Source organism: Athene noctua, chromosome 5 (assembly GCF_965140245.1).
Source record: "Athene noctua chromosome 5, bAthNoc1.hap1.1, whole genome shotgun sequence".
Classification (NCBI taxonomy): Eukaryota; Metazoa; Chordata; class Aves; order Strigiformes; family Strigidae; genus Athene; species Athene noctua.
The window spans coordinates 47,913,291-47,940,332 of NC_134041.1; the positions used below are offsets into that span (position 1 = coordinate 47,913,291).

General features: G+C 41.7%; 2 protein-coding genes across 7 annotated transcripts; one reads left to right on the forward strand and one right to left on the reverse strand.

Annotated features, from left to right (window-relative positions):
- Positions 1 to 54: 54 nt before the first annotated feature.
- Positions 55 to 26,985, reverse strand: ANKRD22 (ankyrin repeat domain 22). 6 transcript variants are annotated; one of them, XM_074907406.1, is made up of 8 exons: positions 26,858 to 26,985; positions 25,965 to 26,040; positions 5,187 to 5,242; positions 3,988 to 4,179; positions 3,369 to 3,476; positions 2,966 to 3,043; positions 1,989 to 2,087; positions 55 to 1,227 (listed from the first exon to the last, which is right to left on the reverse strand). In XM_074907406.1, exons 3-8 carry the CDS (start codon positions 5,196 to 5,198, stop codon positions 1,150 to 1,152), a joined length of 567 nt encoding a protein of 188 aa, XP_074763507.1. In that variant the 5' UTR covers positions 5,199 to 5,242; positions 25,965 to 26,040; positions 26,858 to 26,985; the 3' UTR covers positions 55 to 1,149. The 6 variants fall into 6 exon arrangements, with proteins under 6 accessions (XP_074763507.1, XP_074763508.1, XP_074763506.1 ...); XM_074907407.1 differs by having other exon boundaries at positions 25,965 to 26,043; XM_074907405.1 differs by having other exon boundaries at positions 26,354 to 26,985.
- Positions 15,296 to 23,808, forward strand: LOC141960980 (lysosomal acid lipase/cholesteryl ester hydrolase-like). The gene is made up of 9 exons (XM_074907402.1): positions 15,296 to 15,319; positions 16,812 to 16,926; positions 17,152 to 17,350; positions 18,133 to 18,242; positions 19,082 to 19,218; positions 20,147 to 20,287; positions 21,121 to 21,192; positions 22,023 to 22,091; positions 23,575 to 23,808. The coding sequence occupies exons 1-9, from the start codon at positions 15,311 to 15,313 to the stop codon at positions 23,806 to 23,808; spliced, it is 1,086 nt and encodes a 361-aa protein (XP_074763503.1). The 5' UTR covers positions 15,296 to 15,310.
- Positions 26,986 to 27,042: the final 57 nt, after the last annotated feature.

Genomic DNA, 27,042 nt, shown 5'->3' on the forward strand with positions numbered 1-27,042 from the left:
ATGCACCTAGTCTAGCAGCCATGAGCAGTGCTGATCATGGCATATATCATCTGAACTTATGACAGCTTACAGGAAATGGCCAAAACTGTCATCAAAATAAAGATCCATTAGACCAAGAAAGCAAGATACAGCAGCATTTGAAAGGAAATGCCCCTTTATTGCTGCATTATTAAATCACAAAGCACCAGGCCACATTAATACATTGCTTACCACTGCAGGTTTTCTTCTGCCTTCACCTATGCAAGAGAAGAATCATTAACTTATTATTATTTTTGTTGCATGCATTACTCTGAAAAGCATGCCTCTTGTCCAGTCCTGTGGGAAAGATACCTCCGGTTCCCATCAACAGCATTTCATTTATTGATTTTTTTTTTTCTTTAGTACAGTCTTTATATTGGAAAGATAGTTGAGAGACTTGTTTCTCTACTGCACCAAACATGTTTTCATTATTATCTCTCAATGCGTTAAGCGACATGGGAATTTGCTTTGTGGTCTCCAGCAACTCATTGAATCTCTTTTTGCTGTTTCTTATATGAAAAAATAGAGAACACAATCCTTCCCTGGTAGCAACATAGTGATAATTAAGGTGTGTGAAACTTGTAGTAGGGATGAAAGGAGGAAGTGCTAAGCTGAGAGATCTATTTTCCCTGTCACTCCCATTGTAGGAAGAGAAATACTAAGAGGAAGAGTACCAGACTTTGTAATTGCTGTGGGATGTTGTTCAGTTGTCAAGTGTATCCCCTATGGAACAAGTAACACACTTTCTAAAGAATATTTTATTTCTGCATTTGCTGCCAACCATCTTGTGTAATGCTTAGGCTTCCAGAAGTACTATAGCTAGCTTTCAAAGTCCATAGTCTATGCAAGTTAAGTATAAAACTGGGGAAGCAGATGGGAAGGGCAATATTTTGAACACTACCATAATCATTCACAGTTTAGCAAAATCAAATGAACTCCTTTCAGCCCATGTGGCCTTGGGAGTACTGAGAAGTCTCACACAAAATAGTCAAAGTCTGCAGCAAAGAATGGGTGGATTTGGACCAAGTCTTTATCAAGTAATATCCCTCAATGTTCTGCAGGACTCCGGCTCCTATGCAAGATGGATTATTGGATGAGGTAATTTTCTGTATGTTCAAAAGTCCTTGATGACTAGGAAGTTTTCATGAGCATGTTTTCAATGTTGTGGAACTGCAATCTTCTTGCTATATCTAAGGGAGTCTCCCCATTCTGAAAGAAACAGATGAAATATATTGCAATATGATAAATATGGGTCAAATACAAAGAGCTTTCTTGAATTTGCCACCCAGATGCAGTGCTCTCCTGCACAAGTTTCACTGTCTCATCCTTGCTCTAAACCAAAAGCTTCAGAATGTGCTGGGTCTAATACTAACCTCACTGAAGCCAGGAGCAGAGTCCTCCCCTCCAGTAGTGACGGCCATTCCACTGTTTCCTGGGGCTAACGTCCAAAGTCAATGCAGAGCTAAGCTGAGAGCTGATTTCAAGAGCAACATGGACAATACATGGCTCACCTCAACTCAGTAATGCAGATACTCCCAGGTCAATATTTATTTGGGCAACATTTGAGCTTTTCTGATGACAGAAGCAGCTTGACTTAGCCCCTCAGAAAAACACTGTCAAGTGGCACAAAGAGGACCTAGAAAGGCTCTTACCACTCTCCTGCAGCCTGCATCTTAGAAAAAACTGACTTAAGAAGAGGTACTGTAAAAATAGCAAAGAGATCTGCCAATCCAGTGAACATGATGGCAGTGTTCACTGGTAGAAATCCAGCAGCAAAGGATTTGGACTTTAAAATTCCTCTTGTCAACAAAGGCAAAGGAGCAAACATTGCTTTATATTCTACAGCAAACAAGTCTGGTGCCAGAAAGCTGTGCACCCTTTTTAAAAAATGCCTCACACCAGCTAAGGCCTACAACATACTCGTTCACCACCATGATAAGGAAATACAGTCATGAACTTCACCTTCTTACCTGATTCTTTACAGAAGTGTCTGCATGAGCTTCAAGCAGTAAAGGAATAACTGCCTGGTTTTTCATTTCACAAGCATAATGAAGGGCTGTGCAACCAGACTGAAGGGAAACAGAAGCAGATGAATTTTAGTTCTGTTACTTCTTTAGTAGACCTTAGGCAACTCTAACTACCTGTAGCCTTATTAGTTTCCCTGTAACAGCTGGATGCAAAAGACACATACTATTTCCTGTGACAATACAGTACACAGCAAAACAAATAAATTCTCATAAGAGCAACAGGAACAAAAAAAATCATTTCTTCCCTGTGATGCAGCTGCTAGAACAGTTCTAATACCTTCAGCAGGAAGCCAATAGTTCTTTACTAATTTCAGAGGATTCCATGATCTTGATTTCATCAACTATGTCTTAAGCAATATTGTTTGCTCACACTTCAGTGTTTTAGAATTTAGTTGCTAACAAAACTGGGAATCCTCCTTCTCTGTCTTAGAGTAGAGGAGCTCCTTACCACACCCAGGTAGGCTAGTGGATAGAGAACTCTACATATGGAAGGTCAGCACACTCTGAAGACCTAGAGAAGACACAGGATCTAGCACTGTGGCACGACCTTTGCCCATAAATCTGTTCCAGCCTAAGAACTCATAAATGGTGATAAAGTCAGACCCTTATTTCACTAGAATCTTTATAGGATCAGGTATTCAATACGTAAGTATCTCAACACAGCTTACCTGGATTCTCTTAAGAGGGCATTCATCAGAAAGGGAAAATTAGTTGATCAGTGGAGAATTATTTCTGTGTACATTACAAAACTATTGCCTAAGTGTCAAGGGGAAACATCGAATCCTACTGGTACATCACAGTCAGTTCAGTCCCTGATCCTACTCTGAAAGCAGGACTATGTTGCTAGAAGATTCTGAAGTCTGGTTTTAGTATTGTTGTATGCATACAAGCCACATTTGCATTTGTATAAACCCACTTACAAAGTCTGTAGCATTAACATCGGCTCCAGCTCTAAGCAACATCTTGACCAGGTTTTCATTCTGTTTAGTCTTTGAGATCTGTTTGGTGCAAGGGAAAGAGTAACACACTGAGGCAGTTCATCTGCATATAGTACTAAGTAGATTTTGACTAAATAATGTGTTTTTTTCAAAAAAAAAAAAGAGTGTCTGGTTTCTGCAAATGCCAGACTGATGTAGTGATACAATTTTGTTCCTTCACCAGCTATATTCACAGCAAAATCCCTGCCTCTTCTGTTGCTTTCCATCAGTCCTTGCTTTAAAGAAGCAGTCCATATTCTATACAGGTTCCTGGCATGAAATACTGCCATGAGAAAGGTGGTAAGGGGAAACATACAGGGTCTTTGCTGCTTTCATCCAGACTCACCATGAGAAGATATCCAATAAGCATAACTGGCATGAGGATTATGATGAGCACATAGTCAAGGAAGGTAAATCGTTTTCTGACAGCATAATGCAGACAAGTGCGGTCCTTCTAAATACAAAATAACTCTGATTAGTACCAGATTCAGTGATCTGATTATATCTGTTTAATATTGAAAATAGTAGACCAATTTATATTTCACAAATTTTCCTTTAGGTTATCCACTAGAAATATTTCTCTAATTTTCAAGCAGAAACAGACACATGCATTTTGTTTCCCTCAAGTGGAAGCACATTTAACACATAGAGGCTCATGGAAATTGGGCTACATGTGCAAGAAGAATGTGGGATCCAAAGGATTCCATGTGTATGCCTGTGAACTTGGACAAGGCTTCATAGGGAAAGAGGGCAGTGGACATCTCATGTGGCTACTACCACTGCCCAGCATGTTAAATCAGCAGGAAGAATCCATGCATCTCCTCTTCCTATAGAATTATAATCTGGGGGTTATACTAATGCCTCAGTTGGAAACCCACAAGTTGGCTGTGTTTGTCAGTGTCCCCATACATGCACTCCAAGAATCTGTAAAAACAGTCGCTGCAAGGAAGTCAGTGGCCACTTACCTTGTTTCTGAGGTTGACATCAGCATTTCTTTTTAGAAGATAGCTAACTATCCTGTTGCTTCCCTGTTTACATGCACAAATTAGGGGGGTGTCTCCACCGAAGCTGTCCTGGATGTTCAGATAGTTGCTGTTGCGCTCCAAAAGGAGCTGAACTTCATTGAAATCGTTATTGTAAGCTGCCTGACAAATGGGCTGAAGGGAGAATATACATCAGCACACATTTCACTAAGACATCCATATTTCCCATTTCCCTCATACTTGCACATCCTAAGACAGACAAGCACTTCTGACAGAGGTTGTAGTTCTAAGTGACTTCCAGAAGATGGTGGTAAAAGATACTCCTGCAGCTGCCACACAGCAGCCGGCAGCCTGAGAAGTCACAGCCCCTTCGCGGTGGAACTAACTTTCTGTTCATTTTGGACGGTGTCTATCATTCAAGAAATAAATCCAGTTCATTTGCAGCCATTAAAAAAACCGGCTGCCAATCTCACAGGAGTTGGTCGTTGCAGCAGCAGCACTGACAAGCCCACGCCTCTCTAAATTTTCAGCAGGCTTTGCCTTTGGATGAGCACTGCCGAACAAGGGGGACCACTTCTGACTCATCAGTTCCCGGAACAAAACCACACCTCAGGTGAAAGTTGAAAAAAACAAACCCCAACACTGCTTCTTTAGGGCTTGAAGTTAAACTTCATACCTAAAAAATACATGCACGTATGCCCACAGATCAGATCCTGCTTGACTTCCGAGAACTGCTTGCTGCTCAAGTCTTTGCTCAGTATTTCTACACACCCTTGACCTAACCTGCAATTCTCTCCCTTTCCAGTAGCAAGAACTCAGATTAAGGAGAGCCTGAGAATGACAGGAGTACTACGAGTTTCTAATGGCCTAATCCAGGCAGAAAATAACAGTGAGTTCTCCAGTCAAAAAGAGAATGTTTCTTTTATTTATTTTTTTTTCTGTCTTCAATACTGAGGGTTTTATTCACCATTTTCAAAGATAGGCATTTTCTTTAAAAATTACCAGCAGTTTTTCCGTCCCATCCTCCCTTATCACATCCTAAATATACTATATGAACAAGATCTAGCCCTGAACTCTGAGCCCTTTCCTCACCCTCCCCCCTCTTTTTTCCCCACATTAAAAAGATTCATCTTATTTACACTTTTGCTTCAGACAAAAATTGATCTACAACACAAGTTTACCTCCAGCATCATTTCTGCTTATTCTTCTGGACAGCTGCATAAGAGAAGGGATTTTCCTTTTGAAAGAAAGTATTTACATGCTTACCAGATCTTGCACCACTTCTTGTTTTGTTTTTATTATATCACAGAACTCTACAAAGAATACTCCAATACTGTAAATTTGTACCTGTCTGTATTCTTACAAAAGTCTACATATGCCATTTGTTATTATACACTCATTCAGAACCAGAATCACTCTGATGATTTTGAGGAGAACCCCCTCTTTTAAATCCCTCTTGGTGTAAGTGACCTACCTGTGCCATCTAAATGATCATTTTACTCTAGAACCCCACTCTCTGTCATGTTGGTGTCTAGTACTGTATCTTCATGTCCAGGAAGTGGAGTCTGTCTCCACCTCTAATTTCCCTATTATTCTTCTTTTAAGTATTGCTTTGTTTATTTAAAGATGCAAGAAATCTGCTGACCTGCTCACATCCCAGACATTTACCATACTACTTTATTACCTTCTAGTCTGATTCTTGCTAGTTCAGCAGCTTGTGTCACCAAATGATAGGCTTTTGTACTTTTGTTTCTGTACTGCCTCAAAGAGTTTTACTTGCTAGGCCATTAAGCCTAACACATTTTTCACTGATACTCTCATTGACCCATGGGATCTTTTTCCAAACCTTAGACTACTGTTGGACCCAGTTCTAGAGCCACAAATAATGATGGAGCACTTACCACTCTCTAGGAGACTACATTATTTGGAACTGAAGTCATGCACGGAGACTCGCACGTAAGAGACATGTTGCTCTTTTACCTACTGAAACTGGCTGTTCTCAGAAAACAGGGCACAGAGAATGTAAGGAAGTAATTTTCATCCATTCCAACAGCTAATATATGAGTAACTGATGTACTTAAAAGTATTTTTTAAAATTATTATTATTATGCCACTGCAGTGGGTGTTCTTTGTAGAATCAATTCTTTCACACATTAATATGTTCCATTCATATTGAAACAAAAAACCAAAACCTGAACTTTTTTCCTGGTTTTATGGGATTTTCTTGAGTCCCACTCTGCTGGTTTGCATTGTAGAAAATGCCTCCTTTAGTCAAACAAAGGTGAGAAGTCCCATAGATCAGACTTGTAATATAACTCCCAAATTGACAAACACGACTCCATGACTGGAGGAGCAAACATAGCAGAATATTTAAGTAAGAGAACAAAGCAATACAAACAACTATAAGCTCATTATTTGGATATCAATAACAACAGGACTTCAGAAAAAATGTGTTAGAGAAGAATAAAGATAAGTAAAATTACAAATAGGTGGCAATCAGTCACTTATGTAAGAACGACATCAGAAACAGCAACCAGTGCCAAACATTATAATAGGCAGTCTTTCTCACAGAGAGAGGACAGAGCTATTACAGAAGGCACTTAACTGGGATAGTGGACACAGTTCTTGTCATCTGAGTCCAAAACTGAGATCAGAATATGGCAGAAGTGCTACACAACTGAGGAATATAAAGAGCCTGAAGAAAGATTGATTTGCTTAGATTGGCTAGGAAGAAAAGAGACAGTGCTGTAATTCCAAAATAAATTAAAGGGTAAGTATTAGAGAAGAAGAGCCAATTAATTTCAAGGACTAAGGTAAAAAAGGTGATATATCTGGCCAAAAAGTTTAGCATGAAAATTAGAAAGAGATTTCTAGTCACGTGCAGAGTAAAGTTCCAAAACAGTCTTATAGTAGCAGCAGAATAGACACAAAACCTGACTGACTTCAAGCTGGAGCTTGATAAGTGTGCAAGGATTTCTGTAGTTGTGAAGCCTCTGCCATAAATACTCTTCCATCTTTTGTTTTTTTGGGTTGCCACTCTGGCAGCTCTATATAAATTAGGACTAACTGTGCTTAAGATTGTTTTAAAGAATTCTCCAAACTTTGCTCAGAAGACAGAGTTTCTTACATACACACAGTTAGACACAACTTGTCTGGAATATCAGCAGTGGGGCCAATTATAGAGTTAGAACAATGTTATGTACAAGCAGTAGATTCCATCCAAAACCCAAGAACCCAACTGGGCATCATGTGCAAGACAGAAGCAGTATCAGAAGAATCCAAAGTTCATGTCTCAGACTTGGGCTCAGCTGTGGAGAGGAGCAGGACTACGAGTGCAGAACTCTCATGGCAGTGTAGCACAGCCAGGAGAACCCCTGCAGCTTTCCTTGTTAGAGGTGCACTGGTAACTGGAGCACAGACATAAAGTCTATGGCATCTTCTTTAGGCACATGTGAGAAACAAAGGCCAGTGCTTCCACAACAACAACAAAAAAAAAAAAAAAAAAACAAACCTGAAGAAAGCATCAATGGGAACCAAGCTCACAAGTTCTAGGGGCGCTGGCAGTCCAAGACACAGAGTGACTACTCTCACCTACACCACATTATTTATAAACCCATGTCCTGACCACCTCAGAGAACTCAGAACAGACCTAGCCCACCTCCACAATGTAGCAGGACAGACCCGGCACAGGCACATCAGACATTACACCCAAGACAAACACGGGCTCTAGGTCTGAAGGGAGGAAGAGCAGGATCAAAACTTCCAGCTTAGGTAAAGAGGAAGTGAGCACCTCTTTGAACTGCCTGGCAGCAAAGCCCTTCTCTGCTCTCACTCACTCTTCTGCAGCACCTCCTAACATTCAGACAAGAGGCACACAATGAACCTGACAGTGTGATGCTGCACAAAACATATGACGGAAGGGAGGGAAAACAGAGAATCACAACACCAAAATCCTTCTACCCTCACCAGTGGTGCCTTTTCCCTGCCGCAGCATCAGGGCTGACTATGAACGAGAGCACATGGCTCTGCCTGACTAAAGAAAGCAAAGGACAGACACTGTGGACTGCAAATTAGACTTTGAAGATTAGATATGCCAATCACTGAGTAATACTGATACAAGTCAGGTGTTGAAAGGAAAACTGAATGTGCAGTTCTAAAGCAAAACCTCTATAGTTAGATTAGAATGTCTGTTTCAGCTATACTTCTTCTACAAATCCTTCAGAAGAGGCTTTCATTGTCCAGTATCTGAGGCTTCGGGAAAGGTGAGAAGTAGTCATAGGACAGGCAAGGGTTTTCATGGCTGAGATCACTCAGTACAGGATCACCAGATAAGGGGTGCAAGAAAAGTAAAAAAACTCCCTATCAGGAAGAAGGACAATACCTCTACAGAACCGATTTTTTTATTATTATTATTTTTAATCAATTGTGGGCAATGTGACTGAAATCCAGGCCTGGTATGTTACTCAGGTCCAGATGAACTGCTACATCTGAATTTATCTCCTTGTTTTCAGAGCTTCTTGAATCTTCTGCTTAGTTTTGCTGAGGTAGTGATAAACCACAAGCTATTTGGCAAGTTCTACCACATATGAAATAAAGGTTAAAGGCACGGCAATAAGGACAAAGCATTCAGCCAATAGAAAGAAGGCTAAGGTAAAGCCGGTCTTGCAACTGGGAGAGCAATTTCAGATTATAATTGCTTCCTTCTTTGAGAACTGCAGGGGATTGCCTAAATTACACCAATGCTTTGCAGTTGCTTAAATAAAAAGGAGTCATATCATAACGTCGAGACATTCTGAACCAATCCACAGTCTCTTCATGGGCACTAAAATTAATCCACAGACATGCTACAAACTAAACACGAAAGTGTAAATCATGTTTGTGATGCTGAGTAATGCACTAGCATCCAATCCATACACCTCAGAAAAGGCACCTTGCACTTTCTTATTTTCACTTCTCTAGATTTCTATCCTGTATAAATGAACCATACTTTATCCAGAAAACTGCACCTCGCTCAAAATTTTTAAAGGAAGAGAACTAACGTATATGAAAGTATTAACTAGTAAGCATGGAAGATATGGACAGCATTTGAATCTTACCTAAACACCACTTTAATTAAGCTAGATGACACTAGCTTCTTGTACAATACTATCTCAGAGTAGTAGATCTGGAGAGAGGCAACAAATCCTTTCACAACAAGGTGCAATCTACCCAGCCCATCACTTTATGAATGCACAGATTCAAGCTCCCTATAATACTGAAAGAGGAGAAGATACTCGATTTCACTGAATAGCCTTTTAAGAAATAAAACAGTGGCTTTCAGCATAGAAATGTAACCTTTGAAAGAAACAGCTCTGTAATGCTATCTCCAGGAAAAGAAGCAGCCATGCAAGCCACTACATTCATAGTCAAAAAGGACCAAAATCCTCATTTGTTCCCAAGTGTACAAACAGAAATTTTATAAAATAATTAATTTGTTTAGGTAGCATGTATGCTAAAATCCAGAGTTATGCTAAATGAACCATGGTCTGGGGACAAAACCATAAAGATAAGAACTAAAAAAAAAATAAATCACATTCCTAAAACAATCACCGGGTAGGGGGGGAATGTTTCCTTAGGCATTAGCTTTATTATCTACATTCAACATAAACCAACAAGTTGTTTGCATTTTGAAAATATGTTTGTTATTTGCACCATGCTCAGAATCATTCTGATCTCAACACAGCACAACAAAAAACGTTGAACACAAACTTTCTTTGTGAAGTCACAATAATTACACTGGCTTTTGCATTTTCTTTACTCCTACAAACAGTACTTCTGTCAATTTTTAATCGTTGACGTACAAAGGAAAAGAACTTCCAGATCTGTATAAGCCTGTGTACGGGGGGCTGCGAAGGGAACAAACCAAACCCAGTGAATATCCATATCTTCAATAGCTTTGGTTACTGTGCAAAAAATGGTCACGTACCTCTGAATAGAGTATCCCCATGCCTATTCTTCACTGCTTGAGTTCGTTCTTGTTCACCAGCCCAACAAGTTAACCTCACTCGAAATGCTCCTGAGCTTGTTTGAATCTGGTTAATATTTAACGTTAAACTATCACTCTTCCTTAAGCTACACTTCCTTTTAAGTGCTTTCTACTTGGTAGCATGAAACAATTGTCTTCAGAAACCAAACCCAAGGAGGTAAATGTGAGAACAGCAGCTTATGGGAGACTGACAGAACAAGTTACAACACAGAAGCATTTTCCTTTGTCATTTTTGCAATAACAGCCTCCAGTTGCCGAAAAAGGAAAGTAGCAAAACAGGTTGAGGAGGGGAGGAGAGAGAAAGAGAGAGGAAGAAAGTTTCACAAGTGAAGAAAGGGAGGGGGGAAACGAAAAAATAAGCGTGAAACTTAAAACTTAAAACAAGTAGCTATGAATGCTAGCTAGTTTGCCACCCAAGCTACTTCTGACTTAAACATATTCCATCCCCTCTGCAAGAACACCTCCAGACTCCTACCGGGAAAAGGGAAGCAATTAGATCCCACACCTTTAACAAGAGTTCCCTGTATCATTACCTTCACTTATTAAATAGGCCAGATGCTTTCATCACCTTTTACTCAGTCTTCCTAGCCCAGCCCAGACAATGAATATGATTCATGTTTAACCTGCTAATTTTATATGTTAATTGCATTAGAGCTTTCTTGGCAAGAGAATTACTGTTGATGTTTCCACCCTCTTTGTGTGTTCATGGCTCTGAGGATGCTGATAGTACTTCTGTACTACACTCAGACAGTCTCTCCACGTAAGGCATGCATATTTAAAGTGTCTTCAGATCCCCAGTATATCTTTTCCCTTTATAGTTTAAATTAACATTTCCTGTATTATATGCATGCAATCATCTGTCTTAAATCCAAGCCCTCTACCTTACATTTGAGAACATTTATTTCCATATAATATTCATATTTATTCTCCAACGAGGTGGAGGACCATGTAAAATTACTTATACTGTCTCTATCCTTCTCTGGTTAAAGTAGTATAGCACCACTGACTGTACTGTTAGTTTGCTGGCACCAGCTCTAACTTGACCTGAAGAAAACAGAAACGTACACTACACCTACCAGTATTGGTGGATATTGGATTCTCCCAACAGATTGATCTTTCAGTGTGTGGTGAATATTCCATTGGCCTAAAGACATGGAGGAGTGAGTAATACCTCAAAGGTGAAAAGGTATTCCTTGCCGGTATTTCTTCACATCAAGATCCTAAGGAATGGACATCCTCCTACATTGACTGGCCAGGTTGTTGGAATTTATAAACTACAACTTGGTGAAAGAAAACCCAAATTGCTCAGCTGTTAAATATAGCAACATAGTAGTTTACTTAATCCTCTCCTAACATAAATATATAAATGCATGGTAACATGGAAAAGTATTTTAAAAAAAAAAACAAACCTTCCACCACATAGCACAGCAATAGCTTCAGGCAACACTTCAGTTGTTGCCTGAAGTACTTCAGGCAGTACTGCACAATGTGGAGCACAACAGTCCTGTAAAAGTCAGTGAGGATGTACATCTTCACAAATCTGCTGACACATGTATGCATTTTCATGATCAGTATTATCCTATATGGTAACCCTTAATTTAAAACTGGCCAAGTAACATAGTGACTGGGCGATGCCTCAGCAGACTGAAGCATTTGATAAACAGATGGCTTCCTTCCCACACATGCCTGCTCAAACAAAAGGTAAACATCTGGCAAATGCAGGGAGAAAACTGATAAGAACCACAAAAGTACTTGTGAAGAGGATAGGGTTCCAAGACAAAAGGAAGAGCACATATAGACCATTTCCTTAAATGAACACTACTTTTGTATTTACAGGGTTTGCAAAGGAGACAGGAACACTCATATTCCCCTTTGTGTCCCCCGCCCTGCCCTGCCCCGCCCCGCCAGCCTGCAAATCATCAGAGGTGTGTTTAGTGGCACAGGATACCTTGGGGTGTACCTAAGAGAGAGTTGGCAGACACTGGGCGTTAAGACATACCTGGGCACTTCATGCTATGTGCGGCTGTAGGCCAGACCACCTGGGCATCAAAGTTTTGCTCCAGCATTTTCAAAACAGAATACTTACTATCTCAGCTGCCGTGGTTCTCTAAGTAAGGACAGCATGTCCTAGGGAGTTTCTGTATACCTTTTAGATTTTGTGTTTCCTATGCTCTTTATATATGCGTTACTTTCATTGTACCTTTTTCCTATTCAGGTGGGTTTACCTATCTTTTGTTCTTCACTCGTTTCTTCGATTCTTACCAATAATATCAGACACAATATCATACATTCTGTATGCTGGCATGACGTGAACCTAGGTAAAATGCTGCAGATCATTCCAAGCTGACAATTCTATTAAAAAAAAAAAAAAAAAGTAGTATGATGTTAGCTGGGAATACAGCACAGAAAATTCTTCTTTATCTCTCACTAAGCAGGAGCATCAGACTTGCTGAGCTGTAATGTTTTTCATTGAGGAATTACTTTTTTGTCTTTTCCACAGACTGCACTCTACAAGTAGAATAGTTTCTGTGGTGACTCTCAGGTTCTGTTTACTAACAAAGACTTACTTCACTCCATTTGCTCACACAAGACAACAGATGATTAGCACCCACATTGCAGAGAATTTGCTGCACCAGGGCACCAGGCCAGTTTCAGTGAGGACTGAGCCCCTGGGCTGACTACAATTAATTCAGCAGTTAGACAGAGGTCTCTAAACATATTGTGTTTTCATAGAGTTCATGGAAATGGCTTGGAAGAAGCAAGAAATCTTGTTAGCATCCTCTCTGAGTCAAAGTTTACACAATGTTTTCAACCTTAATTCAGCACCTGAGAATCCCTACAGAAGCAGGCTAATTCAGAGAAAACTCGTCTTTGCTGTTATGGTGTTCACTAAACAGATTTAGGAACATGTGTGTGATGCTAAATACACATCTTTCAAATCAGTTGTATTTTTATTCCAAGTTTACCTAACAAAGAAGAATTGGTCACCAAGCAATCTGTAAACAGCAATTCAGAAAATAAGTGACAGGTGTGGAACCAGTGACCATGCCAGTTTTTGTACAAACCACAGCTGCAGAGACCACGCTAAATATCCTAACCACAGGTTAGACGCCTCTTTACTTCTCTTGTTCCATGGTGCAATTTGGTCTTTCAGAATGTCATGCAATGGTGCTATTTATCATAAAATAACTCCCCTCCTTAAATACTGCCAAATCAGCACTCCTGTACATAGAGACATCACACAGCACCCTACTGCTGCTCCTTTTATTAGCGCAGGTTTCTGCCTGTGAATCAGCCTGCTAGCGGAGACAGACCAGGAACTGCAGCAGAAGACACAAGCAAGGCAGTCAAAGCAGAGGTAAGTTGTTTGTACGTATGTGTTCATGGTCTTTTTCTCTGGTGCCTGTCTCTATAAAGATGTTCAGTCTTGATTTTGTGCAGTTGCTTGTCAGAGTAGATAGCCTGCATCCTTTCTGATCTGCAAGTCTGATGCTATGCATCAAAGTGCATGTTCACTAAAGCTGAGAGGGAGAAGTCTCTGACCTGTACAAATGCAAAAAAAAGAGTAACTGATGGTTTGATTTTGTTCTACTTGTTGGGGTTTTTATCTAAGGATGACACTGTGGGTGCATGAAAATCTTGGTGTTGAAAGTGTGTGCATAAACTGGACATTTTGCTCTCATAGTTCCAAATGCATTCAATCTTTCCTTGGAAGTTAACCAGGAGATTCTGACAACTGCTAGCCCTATTAACTGCCCTGGTGCCTTTCTGCCCTGTTCACAGTGTATGTGAAAAAAAATATTATGACTCTTGAAAGAGTACACTGACAAATTTCTAGAAGGTTTAAAGCTTATTATCATTAAATATCAAAAGTCTCCAGAAATGGCCTTCTGAATGTATCTTTCAGGTCCCTTTCCCTACCTTTTTTTTTTTTTTTTTTTTTTTCATTAAATATGTCAGTTAATTCCAGTTTATGGTAAATGCCGCTCTTTGGCATTGTTTCATTACATAAAAAGGCTAGATTGCTGTTCAGGGCTCCTACAATCAAGATGTTGCCACTGAAATTAATGAGAGAGTGTGTGCCAAGCCTTGGAGTTAATTGGTGCAATCTGATTTACAAGCCTTCATCTGAAAGTGCCTTAAAACGTGCCAGATAAGCCAGGTGACAATATAGAAAAAAGTATACCCAAAAAGGGAAACAATTTAGCTACCTCATTGCCTCACCTTTAGTACAAAAGCAAACGTGTCTTAAGCTGAACTTTCTGGTTTTGTTCCCAAATGCAGAAATAGAGGAACATGTTTTACTTCTGTTTGAAATGAATAAAACATCAAAAAGCGTGGAGTAGCTAGTATAAAACTGCTTCCAGAGCACACAGGTGGGAGGATTTCTGTTCTATTGACAGAAGAATGGAAGTATTCTCCTACAAAGTGGATAGACTAGAGTGAGTTTGGATGCCAATATTAAAATCATGGGTATATCCCAGTTTTGGTTTAATCCAAACGTTCTAATGACTCAAGGGGTATGATAGATTTAATCAAAAAAGAAAATAACTGAGAACACTCTCCCTCATGAAGAAGTTCAGAGAAAACAAATCTTTTGGCTACCATTTCCAGGCTCTCCAAATCTTTAAAATCTTCCCCATGATATGTCAGATAATACACTCTGGCTTTATGACCTGTCTGTTTCCTCTGTGCTGACTACAAAGGTGGCTACAGCCAAAAAGCAGGGCACTAAGTAGACAGACTGCACTCTATGATTTTTATTTAGAAAAGCTTCCCTGTGAGCATCAGTCAACCCCTAAAAACCACGAAATGCAGTCTTTCCTCCAGGAGGCCAAGACACATATTTACAAAGGCAAGGACCATATGTGAGAAAGAAAGGAACTCATGGCACGAACTAGCACTGATATCATACAACACGTTCCTCTAGGTTGGTTCCACACTCTTCTGGAGCCTTTGACTCATTCCTGCCCCCTGTTAAATGGGATGAGCTATGGACAGTCCTTCCTCATACAAGTAGTTAATCTGGCAGTCCCTAGGGGAACAGACCTTGGGCAACCTTCAGGAGACTCCCCAGCTGGGTCTTCCTGTGGAATTCCACAGCACACTCTTCCTAATGCAACCACCCCTGCATGTGCTCTTTCACACAGCCCCAAGATGTGGTGCCTCCTCGTGTTGCTCTGCTCCCAAGGAATTGTCTTTTCAACAGGACTCACAACACCCTCCGCTCTGAATTCAGACACAAGCCAGTACAGGAAGACTTACAACCCTGAAACTTTTATGAACGTTGTAAGTTGGGCCACCTTCTCTCACTTTCTTTCTAAAGCATCTCTCTCACTACCACCACCTTATCACTGCAGTCTCTGTCAGGAGGCTAAATGTAGGGCCCCTTCAAAGTGGTCCCTCCATCACCATGATAGGGAGTACTGGCCTAGAAGAAACCTTGATATCCAAACAGTCCGAGCTACCAGAGAATTCCTTTGCAGTGGAGGCAAAGACTGGTTTCTAGTCTCAAGGGAAGCAAAGTCTTCCCCTTCTGTAACAATCCATTTGCTCAGTACAGTGGCAAGGGAGGTTGAACCCCTTCCTCAAACAGAAGATTCTCACAACACAAAGTAATCCAAGGCACCTTGCTCTGAATCATCAAAGACATCCTCACAATAGTGAAAGACGGTAATAGGGGGTGCTGTGAGTGAGTCTGTAATAGGAGACCCACCCTACCTGGCTTGCCTAACCACACTTTGGCAAGAAATGATTCATTATGGACCAAAACCCACAGCTTTTGGCACTGCCTCTACAGATACTGTTACATATTTAATCTGTAGAATGGTATGATGTGTATCAGCCTTGCAAAACATGACAGACTATCACCCAGAAGGTTAGTAGCTCAATACAGTTCTGTCTTGTCCCATAATATGGGGTCCAACCAGACAACTATGACCTAAGCAGATCTGAAAAAGACTTTGATGTATCTTTTTACAAGACCTGTAATACTTATTCTCATCCAGGGTCCCTGTGGCCAGGGACCTCACACTGCCATCACAGAGCAGCCACATCCACACTGCTCAACTTGGTTACCTTCCAGAGGAGGATGGCTTTATCTGAACTGTTTAATAACATCATCCCTGTAGTCTAAAAGAACAAAGAGGCATCTGTGAAAAGTGGTGGACAGCGCTTAGATACTCAGGGAAAAGCTACTCCCAAGACAGTCCTAACACATAACAGCACATGGAATCAAGCTGCAGGGCCCAGGAAGAGTCTCATTTACCGCACAGGTGAACTCTGTCCTCCTGCCACCATCATAAGCCTGTGTAGTGCTTGGATACCACTGCTACAGCAATTAGTACCTAGCCAAAACCTAAGCAATATGGGGTATGTCAGGAAAGCTCCAAGTATAACTAGGTGTTCCTACCTGAGCAAACGCAGCTCTCGGTATTCCAATTTGAGAGATACAGCATTAAAGAGCATACACAAACCACATCACACAAACATAGCTCAACTCCTCTCACTGCTGTTTGCATCCTCCAGTCCCCATGGGTATGTTATAGCATATTATCTGATCATTCCCAAAAGAAAGAGGCATGGAATCTCATTTGGGTCCCTCTGACCAGTACAACACAGAGCAGTAAAGAAAAAGCCAGTGATATGTTATCACATTCATCTTCCTGGCATCTTCTTGGCTAGCTTCACATTACTGTCTAGAAGCAGCCTTTAAACATTTTCCCCACCCACCTCTACACTGTAAATGCATGTTAACAACATCTCCTTTGGTTTCCCACAGAGTGAAATCATCAGATATCATGGATACCCCAGTGAGGAATATCAAGTTACCACAGAAGATGGATACATTCTTGGTGTTTTCAGAATTCCTGCTGGGAGGAACAGCCAAAATACAGGTGTGACACAGTTACAGGACATAAGGAAAGTCTGAGAGCCAACACTTACATGGGTTCCCCATCCTTCCCCTTTGCATATGTGATGGTATCTCAATAACAGCACCTAGTCAGGAATGTTGCCTGAATTCTGAATATAGGTTAAAAACCTCCTGCAAAACCAGATTCTGCACCCCAGTTTTAACTATACTTATTACTACTGCATAAGAAAACCCTCTTCTTTTTCAGGGAAAAAGCCTGCAGTGTTGCTACACCATGGTACTTTAGGAGACTCTATTCACTGGATTTCTAACCTGCCCAACAACAGCCTAGGCTTCATCCTCGCAGATGCTGGCTATGATGTCTGGTTGGGAAACAGCCGTGGAGATACCTGGTCTTTAAAACACAAGACCCTTAAGCCCTGCCAGAAAGAATTCTGGCAGTTCAGGTAGTCTGTGGAGAAAGAATTACTGAAGAAAGCAACTTGCTAGGGGACTAGCAAGATTAAGCAGTTAATATTGGGATTCAAATCCTTTTTCCTTCTGGTCATATGAAAAAATCACCTTCTGGATTATATGAAAACCCGACTGGTTTTCATACAATCTGATTTCAAGTGGGACATGCAGCATCTAAGGAGACCAACTCTTTTCCCCACATGCAGCCACTGTGGGCATGTCAGGGGGGTCATAAGAAGGGCTTGGCTACATGATCTGGACAGGCCCTTCGGCAATCAGCATGTACAGCATCAAAGCTGGAAGTACACAGGTCACCTTCGTCCATATACAGTGCTGGTTTCTCTGGGGAAAAGCCTTTCAAAACAGTGAGACATCTGTAACCTTGAAGTCTCCCACCAGATAGCACGTCCCCTGCAGACAGGAGAGGAGACTGGTCAGCTCAGTCTAGAAATCTGATCTATCACAACTGATGTTAACTTAGGAAAAAATATTTTCTGTAACCCATGCTGGTAAGAACAATGATTAAATTCACTTCTACCAGAACCTCAACAGACAAAACTGGCACCTCCATTGCAAAGATCCCAAGGCATCAGGCAGCCTGGCAGTACAGCTGTGTCCCTCTAGCCCCTTCCCAAACTCAAGCAAGAATGCAGACAAAGTGTGCAACCTCATCTTTCAATGGGTCCTGCTTATTGCAATGAACGAAACTGACATTCAGTAACTCACACTGTGATAGCCAAATTGTCTGCTAGCTTTTTGTGTTTCTCCCCTGCAGCTTTGATGAAATAGGTAAATATGATATTCCAGCAGAGCTGTACTTCATCATGAATAAAACTGGACAGAAGGATGTATACTATGTTGGTCACTCAGAGGCTTCAACTGCAGGTAATATTAGTGTTTATAATTTATATATAATATCCATGAGTAGATACTGGGGTATTTATGCCATGATGTGACATTGCCCTTTTACAAAAATAAACTCAGAAACAGAGGAGAAAATGGGGGGAAGTGGCATGTAGCCACATTTTTAGATAATTATTTTCCTTTCTTCTCACGTGTGCATTCTAAGGGTCTTTTTGCAGAACAAATCATTCAGGCCAAGACATCACCTTCTTTGTCTTTAGATACCTATGTCTTAGGAAACCAGTTAAAGTTCTCACCAAATCCATCAGTGGAGAAATTTACACACGTTCAGAAAACAGGATGGGATACACCCTTTTAGGATTTCCTTCTTTCTTCCCCATACTCTTCCTTTATGCATACATTCACTCTCACCTAAGTTTGCACTTAGTTACAAGTAAAAATTCTGCTCTTAATCTTCAGATGATTATTGTGTTACTGTATGTGAGCATAAACATGCACAGTCTTTTAGAGACTGCAAGCTGAAAAACTCATTATTTTATTAGGATTTGGGGAACTTAAAAAGGAATTTGAATTACAAAAATCTGACCAATGCATTTTCTCCCCAAAATATGGCCTTAAAATTTTCAGTTCTAAGAAAATCAGTATGTGGCTATGACCTAATGAACCTGTATCCTTACAATGAACTCTCTCTCTCAAACGAAAGTTTCAAGAATCAAACGCTTTCCTCAGGTCTGCAGCACAGAAATGGACAACAGCCAATGGGCTGCTAATCTAGTCTCACTTCCTTGTTGCCTACTGATTTTTTTTTTTGTCTGTGGAGATCTCTTCAATAACTTGACTTGTGTCTTCTGTGTTTGCAGGCTTCGTAGCATTTTCTACTTATCCTGAGTTGGCCCAAAGGGTTAAAGTGTTCTTTGCTTTGGGACCAGCAGCCACAATCACATATGCTCCCAGTCCTCTGGTAACACTGACACGTCTTCCCCAATCACTGATCAGGGTATGTCATTCCTCTTTCTAAAAGACGTAATTGTCCGCTTTGTCAATTTTGATGGGGTGATGATTTAAGAATTAATTCAGTGTATCAGACTGCTGACAGTGGTGGTAGGCTCCAGAGTTTCCACAGAGCTAAACTGCAAGGCTTTATATGGTATCTCTTTTGCACCTTCTTTAAGATAGCGGGTATACTTCCACCATTATTTGTTTAAATCAAATATCTTTGAAAGGAGCTCACAAATACCAGAATAAAAGGAGTCTATCATAGTCTACTAAATCTAGCCTTAAGCACTAGTAGAAAAATACAAATATCTCACATCTTAATTTTATTAAACATGCAGTTCATTTATGCTTGTGAAATATTTACTTGTAAAATTATAAAGGAAACTTAAAAAGAAATACCTCTTTCACACCAGAATTCGTCAATTTTATAGAATTTTCTGTGAATGGTGGAAATTCTGCATGCTGTACTTTATGTCAAAATGCAGGAGTACATCCTCTTTCTGCCCAAGCTGTTTCCACTACGTGACTATAGAACATCAAGCTCTACACCCTTCTCAGTTGTCTGCTCCCTCTTTACTTAGTAGCCATACTCACAGTACAGTTTCTGCACCTTCCTGGAAGAAATATTAGGAAAAAAGGACTTCCTATACTCTACAGTCATGAGTGCAGCCAAATGCCCTTTCTCACTGAGGTCAGTGCACTAAAACCAGATGCGTAGTGACCTCCAGGACTCACGCCTAATAAGAAGCCCCAGGAAAAACATGTGGTGTGCTCTTGGGAAGAACATATTTTAAAGGATACTGGTATAGCAAGCAGTTTCAGCAATCTTAGTTTAAGATGCAAGGCTATTAGAGAAGAGGGAGTGACAGTTTTCTGCATGAAATAACCCTGCAACAAGGAAAAAAGTTTAATGCTTTTCCTCCCCTCAGTTACTACTTGGCTGCAAAGGAACTCTTCAACAAAATGAACTGCTGAAGGGGCCTCTAACACAGATCTGCAGAACTCTGGGAAAAGTTTGTGGCAGTATCTTCTGCTACATAGCTGGGGACAGGATAGAAAATTTGAATATGGTAAGCATGTCCAAGAACATCTTAATACAAGTAAAGCTAAAGTAATTTTGAAGGAAAACAATTTTTCTGCCTTATGTCTACATACAGTTGCAGAGACATAGATTTTAAGTAATGCCAACTAGAACCTCAGCTAATGATGAGGTGTGTCACCTGACATGGTCAAATCAAACAAGGAAAAAAGGCTGAATTCAGAACAGTGCCATCTCGCAATGATGTCCCTGAGTGTCTGCTCTTTTGGGGCTAAGCCAAAGAAAAGTTGGACAGATACTGAAGTTTTTTAAAATGGACAAATGAATGGAGAAAGATCTTTTTTCTTTTGCACAATTCATATATTTCTTCCTAAATAGAAAGACATCCAGATCATCTCAACATAAGAGAGAGGTTTTTTTTGGTTGCTACACATTAAAACAATTCCAGTCAAAACTTAGAGCTGTTTCTTCATACTTCTATCAACAGCAAGATCTCATTCCTTTACTCTGGCAGCTGTCTCTTCTCCTTGCAGACCTCCTCTACTGATTAAGCACAGAATTATTTAAAAGCATCAGACAAACTGTAGAAACTGGGAAAAACAAAGGCCACAATCCCTGAATAGTTTTCCATATGACTAAGCACTAATGTGGGACTCCCCCAAAGGGATAAAATTAAACATATTAATTCCTACTGTAAACTCATATATTTGTGAGTCTCTCCTCAACTTTCTTTTTGATATTTGCAGAATATCCTAATAAAATGGGGTTTTAACACAGCAGCAGTATGTTGCTCAGGTCCTTCACAGCTTTATTCTGGCACAGCACTGGATCACTGCCTTTATAACACTTCTGCTTTCTCTCCAGAGCCGAATAGATACATACGTAGGACATTATCCTGCTGGAACATCGGTACAGAATGCTATCCATTGGCATCAGGTATAACGGCCTACTGACGTATAAACAGACTCTTACTACTGCTTTTATGCAACCAACAGCCTACAGGGAAGTCTAGATGCGGTGGATCTGGGAAAGTGCCCATCACACCTTCTCACGTGCTGCCATGAGCACCTGCCGCAGAGGGAGCACTGTTTCCCATGGCTCACCAGACCATTACCTGAACTGCCCCTTTGGTATCAGGCACTGAGATTTCCCCAGGGCACATCAGACCTCTCTGCATGTTGGGCTCTAATGGCTTCCAGCCTTCATCTTTATTTATGAAGACATTTGCCTTGAAAGCTGCAGAAGTGAACCAAGCCTGGTCCAGGCACTTGGCAGGCAGTAGGAGGATAGTGGAAACTTGCTCAGCCTGGGGATGAGCCAGACAAAGAAGTAATGTAGGTTAAAGTCTTTCTCCCAGAGTTAATTGCAGCTTGGATCACCTCCCAAAGCCAGTTAACCACACAAACGCTTCTGCTGGCACAAGCAGCAAGTGGGGAACTGCCTGTTCTGCTCACCTCTGTGTCACAAACTTTACACAGAGGGACCCCAACTTTAGCTAACTGAGGTAGTCAAGCACAATTTTAATAACAAAACATACCAAGGATGGCAGCTGAGGGTCAGGAGAGAAAGTCAGCAAGAAGAAAGGCAATGAAACCACTCACCCTACGATCCATTCTAAGTACCCCTGGAAGCCCACAAAGGAGTGGGAGTTACTCACAGTCCACTGCCTGAGCCTTGGCTTCAATCACAGGCAAAAAAACGTGTCCCACACTCTGCTTTTACTATTAACACTTTATTTTTTATCTGTCTTGTTACAATATTAATAGCTAACACGTGCAGGCCAATTCCAAGCTTATGACTACGGCTCTAAGGAAAACATGAAGAAATACAACCAGGTAAGGCAATGCAGTTTCCTGAGAACTCATCTTTGGGTCCTGGCAAAAATAAGAACAGAAAAAAAAAATCAGGTTTTAGCACCTTAAGTGATAAAGAAGGGGAGAGTAGTCTGAGGTAGTGTTTCACCTAAATCTAATACTCATACATGTAAGTCTACTCACAGACAAGGCATAGACAGATCCTTGCAGACAGCTAACAGAAATCTGTTTTGCCTCCCCTACTGATGCAGGGATGTGTCCCACATGTCAATTTACCTGCCATTCCCAAAAGGCTAAGAGCCACACCCTATTCCTAGGACTGGATGAGTATGCAGCTCTTCACTTCCCCAAAATCCTCAAGCTCTGCCTTTCAGTTAAACACTAGACTGGGGCGGGGGGTGTGGTGGTGGAAACGTATACCTTGGTTTTGGGAAGCTACTTCCTGTAAAAATAAAACGGAAGGGATGATTGAGTGCAGTACAGTGGAGACTACTTCTGTTATAAACTAATGTATCCTGTGCAGAAAAAAGGAAACAGACAAAACTTGGTCATTAGGAGCTTTGGTTACTGCCTAGTCAACACTCAGAAATGCTGCGCTCTTCCTGCAACACTGATAAATTTCCTGGCAATTTTTTGAGATTTGGTCCGATCAGTTGATTTCTTGTGGCCTTTGCTGAGTCAAGGCAGGTTATTTTGTGCGTGGCACGTTATTATACAGGTGGAGAAAGACTCCAAAGATTTCTCTGACACCTTCCATCCACACATATGGTCTTCTAATACTGAAGTTTAAATTTTGGAATGGGTAATGTTCTATTCCCAATACTTTGGGTCATTAGGAAATTGCTCAAAATAGCAGTCAACAAGAAAAAAACAGAACCACCCTTAGATAATAGGGGTCAATTTAAAAGCATCTTTTGCATGGTCCCTTACCAACCTGTAGACAAAAAAACATCCTGCATTAAGTCATTTGGCTCAGGTCTCATAAGATCCCCATTCTACTCTTCGTGTTTCTTTGATTTCCCCTGTGATGACAGATAACATAAGTATGCTCAAGGGCTACACTGGGACCTAGAGAGAGTGTCAAGCGAAGTCTGGAACAGTACAACTAAAAGTCTTTCATTCCATGCCCTATAAAGGCATGAAAAGGATCCTATATAAGCCAAAACCAGGACACACATGAACAACAGCTCTGCAGTCCTTGCCTGACAAACACAGACACTGCTCTTTCAATATCCCCACCTCCAAAGGGCACAAGCAGATGACAAACTCCAGGACCACTCATAGCCACGCATTAAGGACAGAGACAGGAAGAGGATGGATCATTCCTTTTCATGGTCAACAGGGAATGGGGTTGGGGAAATAGACAGTGAGAGGGTGGTCTTCATCCTTACTGTTTTATTGTAGTGAGTGCAGAAGAGAAAGAGAGATGCTTGTACAGAATCCTTTCTCTAAACACAACTTCTGATGCAACAGCATTCACTCAGGTCTCCTCCCTTTCTTGCAGTCTACTCCTCCTGCGTACAAGATAGAGAAGATAGGCACACCAATTGCTGTTTGGAGCGGTGGACTGGACAAATTTGCAGATCCAAAAGACATGGCAAATCTACTTTCTCGGATTCCTAATCTCATTTACCATGAGCATTTTCCTGCTTGGGGACACCTTAGTTTCATCTGGGGCCTTGATGCGACTGAGAAAATGTATAGGAAAATCATTGAACTAATGACAAAACACCCTTAAAGTTTCACACAGGGAATTCATTCATCTACTAAAAACCTTAAAGATTTCTACTTAGCAGTAGAATATGGGTATAGGGATTGCTATGGGTGTTTACAAACCACTTTTAACTGGTTTTCAATTTTTCTTTGTTTTCAATGGCGTTACATTATTTTGATGACTGCAGTCTCTCTGAGGAAGTCGAGGTAACAGGGGGATAACTGCTGAAAATACAAACATATTAGAAGGAACACTTCAAGGATCACTTATTTTGAAAGATTTTAGCTTTTATAAGACTGATTTTGCTACAACCAAGATTTCATTTTTGTTTCCCTTGTAGATCAATACCACATATTCCACCCAAGACAGAGGTGTTATCCCCTGAAAACCCAAAAATGGGAGATACTATTTCTCTGAAGTATTACTGATCTATTTTAAATTAAATTATCTATCCTCTTGATAGAGTGTTTCAACTGTTTTCCTTTCCTCACATTACCAACAGCAGCAAGTCAGACCCAAAAGACCTTCACTTGTAAGACTACACTGGCATCTAAGCAGACAGTAGTTGGCTTTAATGGCCCAAATGCCGAGGAGTCTAAACTCAGAAAACCTCAGCCAGAGAAGTCACTTGATTGTTGGACAGATGCAGATCCCCATTTACCTTCACGCTAACTAATGGTTTGTGAATGCCCTTACAAAGAGCACAACTGCTTTCATGCTCATAACCTGGCAACTGAGGACTGAAGAGATGCAGACATAGCAGCAGCCTGGACACAAAGAACAACAGCATCCATCTCGAGAAATATTCCTGGCGTTGTCAGTAAAGAAATTGTTTCCAGCTCTTCTAGCTTCTCAATTCACCCTGTTACTGTGTTCCACTTGCTCACCTACAAAATTATTTCAGGAGGTGAAAGATCACATTAAAGGGTTCATCATTACAGGCCAAGACACAGTAGCTCAGGCACTGTGGGTGTTCCTGGGTGGGGGCTTAAATCCAGATTCCTCAATCAAGACTTGTAGCAAATGAAACTCATTTGATAATAATCTGGGAGATAGAGATCAATATATAAGCAAAACATGTTTGTCTCATGCAGTGTAGAAAAAACATGCTAAGGAGATGACACACCTTCTCTAGCAGTCCGTGGTACCCCTGGGAATTGAGCTCAGAGCTTCTGGAGAAGTTTGCAGTTCAAGATAAAGAGATTGTGAAGAGGCTACTCTCACTTGCACCACATTATTTATAAACCCATGTCCTGACCACCTCAGAGAACTCAGAACAGACCTAGCCCACCTCCACAATGTAGCAGGACAGACCCGGCACAGGCACATCAGACATTACACCCAAGACAAACACGGGCTCTAGGTCTGAAGGGAGGAAGAGCAGGATCAAAACTTCCAGCTTAGGTAAAGGGGAAGTGAGCACCTCTTTGAACTGCCTGGCAGCAAAGCCCTTCTCTGCTCTCACTCACTCTTCTGCAGCACCTCCTAACATTCAGACAAGAGGCACACAATGAACCTGACAGTGTGATGCTGCACAAAACATATGACGGAAGGGAGGGAAAACAGAGAATCACAACACCAAAATCCTTCTACCCTCACCAGTGGTGCCTTTTCCCTTGCTGCAGCAGCAGGGCTGACTATGAACTAACTCAGATTCTCCATGAATATGGCTCTGCCTGACTGAAGAAAGCAATGTGCAGACACTGGGAACTGCCCTTTCTGGGAGATAAATGAAGGAGGAATAGCAGTTCCTCAAAACGTGGTTATGTGGACACAGATCTGAGATTAAGCTCACTCAGCTTGGAAGCAGCCAACAACAACACTTATGTTCAAACTTCTCTAGAGGGCCTTCCTATGCTGTCCAAGAAGAATCAGCTCCAGACACACCCTGCAAGAGGTTACAGGGAAGCATTCAGGTTAGTGACCAACACTGCTTGGGAAAGGCACAACGTGCGGTGTCTTCCATACTGAAATGCTAAATCAATCTGATGTTGAACTTAACATCACCTCTGACCTGAGTTTTACAAAGGATTGCCAAATTCTCTAATGGAAGACAACAATTTCCAAATGCTCATCAGATAGGCTTTCCCTTTGCCAGAGTTTCCTGCAATAAAATGTTATTGCCATCCATCAGGAACACAGGCCTGGAATGGCCAGTGTCTGGACAACAGGACACTCACCCCTTATACTTCTCCTCCGAAGACTGTTAGGTACCCAAACAATATCCTTGCAGCACTGTAAAGGTCCGTTGCACATCTGCTTCAGGATGGGATTAACAAAACAACACCACTGAGCACAGAGAAACTGCTCCATGGCATATAACACTTTAAGCCAAACTCAGTGAACAACAGGTGTTGCATGAAAAACCTAAGATAACAAGGTAAGTGTCTGAACAAACAGAATTTTTAGTGCTTGCCCAAATCAGTGCCTCCTGTTCTTAAAGCCAGGACCAAGACCTGTTGCCCCACACAACAGCCACCAGCGCTAGGAGAGGTACTTCAAGGCTGGGATGCCAAGCTGCCAGAACAGCCATGCGCACAATGAAAGGAAGGAAGGGAAATGCTCTTACCATGCCTGGGAGTGCAGGATGAGCTAAACACAAGTATCTTAGACCTCATTTAGACTTCTGTGTCCAGGTTTGGGCCCCAAGAAAGATAGCAGTATGATCAACATCTGCCGAACAAGTTCAGCAGAAGACCACCAAGGTCATTCAACTTCTCAATGGAGTGACTGCTGCAGTGGATAGACATTCCCGGCAGGGACCTAGGGCAACCCACAGCACTGCCCTGCCCAGCACTGCCTCCCCAGAACCCAGGCCGACAGCCCCTCTTCTACTGCAACCTCCTACCTCCCTCTACCTTAGGAGTCCCCTCTCTCCAGCCACCGCTCTTCCCAGCCACCCCAGCCCCACAGCGACCACCACACCTTCATTTAAGCCTTCCTCCTCACCCACAGACACCTCCCCCAGCCACAGCGCTAACTGCTCCCGCTCAGCAGCTGCACCCGAGGTTTAGGTCAGCCCGGGCGAGCGGTGTTTGTCCACCGGTACCCAGGCGGGCGTGGACTGACTTACGCGATGGCGGACTGACACTAGGGCCTGGGAACCGTGCGGAGCGAGCCGGTCCGTGCTGCCGCTCCCCCGGCCCGCTCTGCCCCGGCCCGCCTCCCGCCCCTCCCTCGCAGCCGCTGGGCTGCAGCGGCGGCCCCGTGAGCGCGGCGGCGGCCGCGGCCGTTAGACTGCAGCGGCGGCCCCCGCGG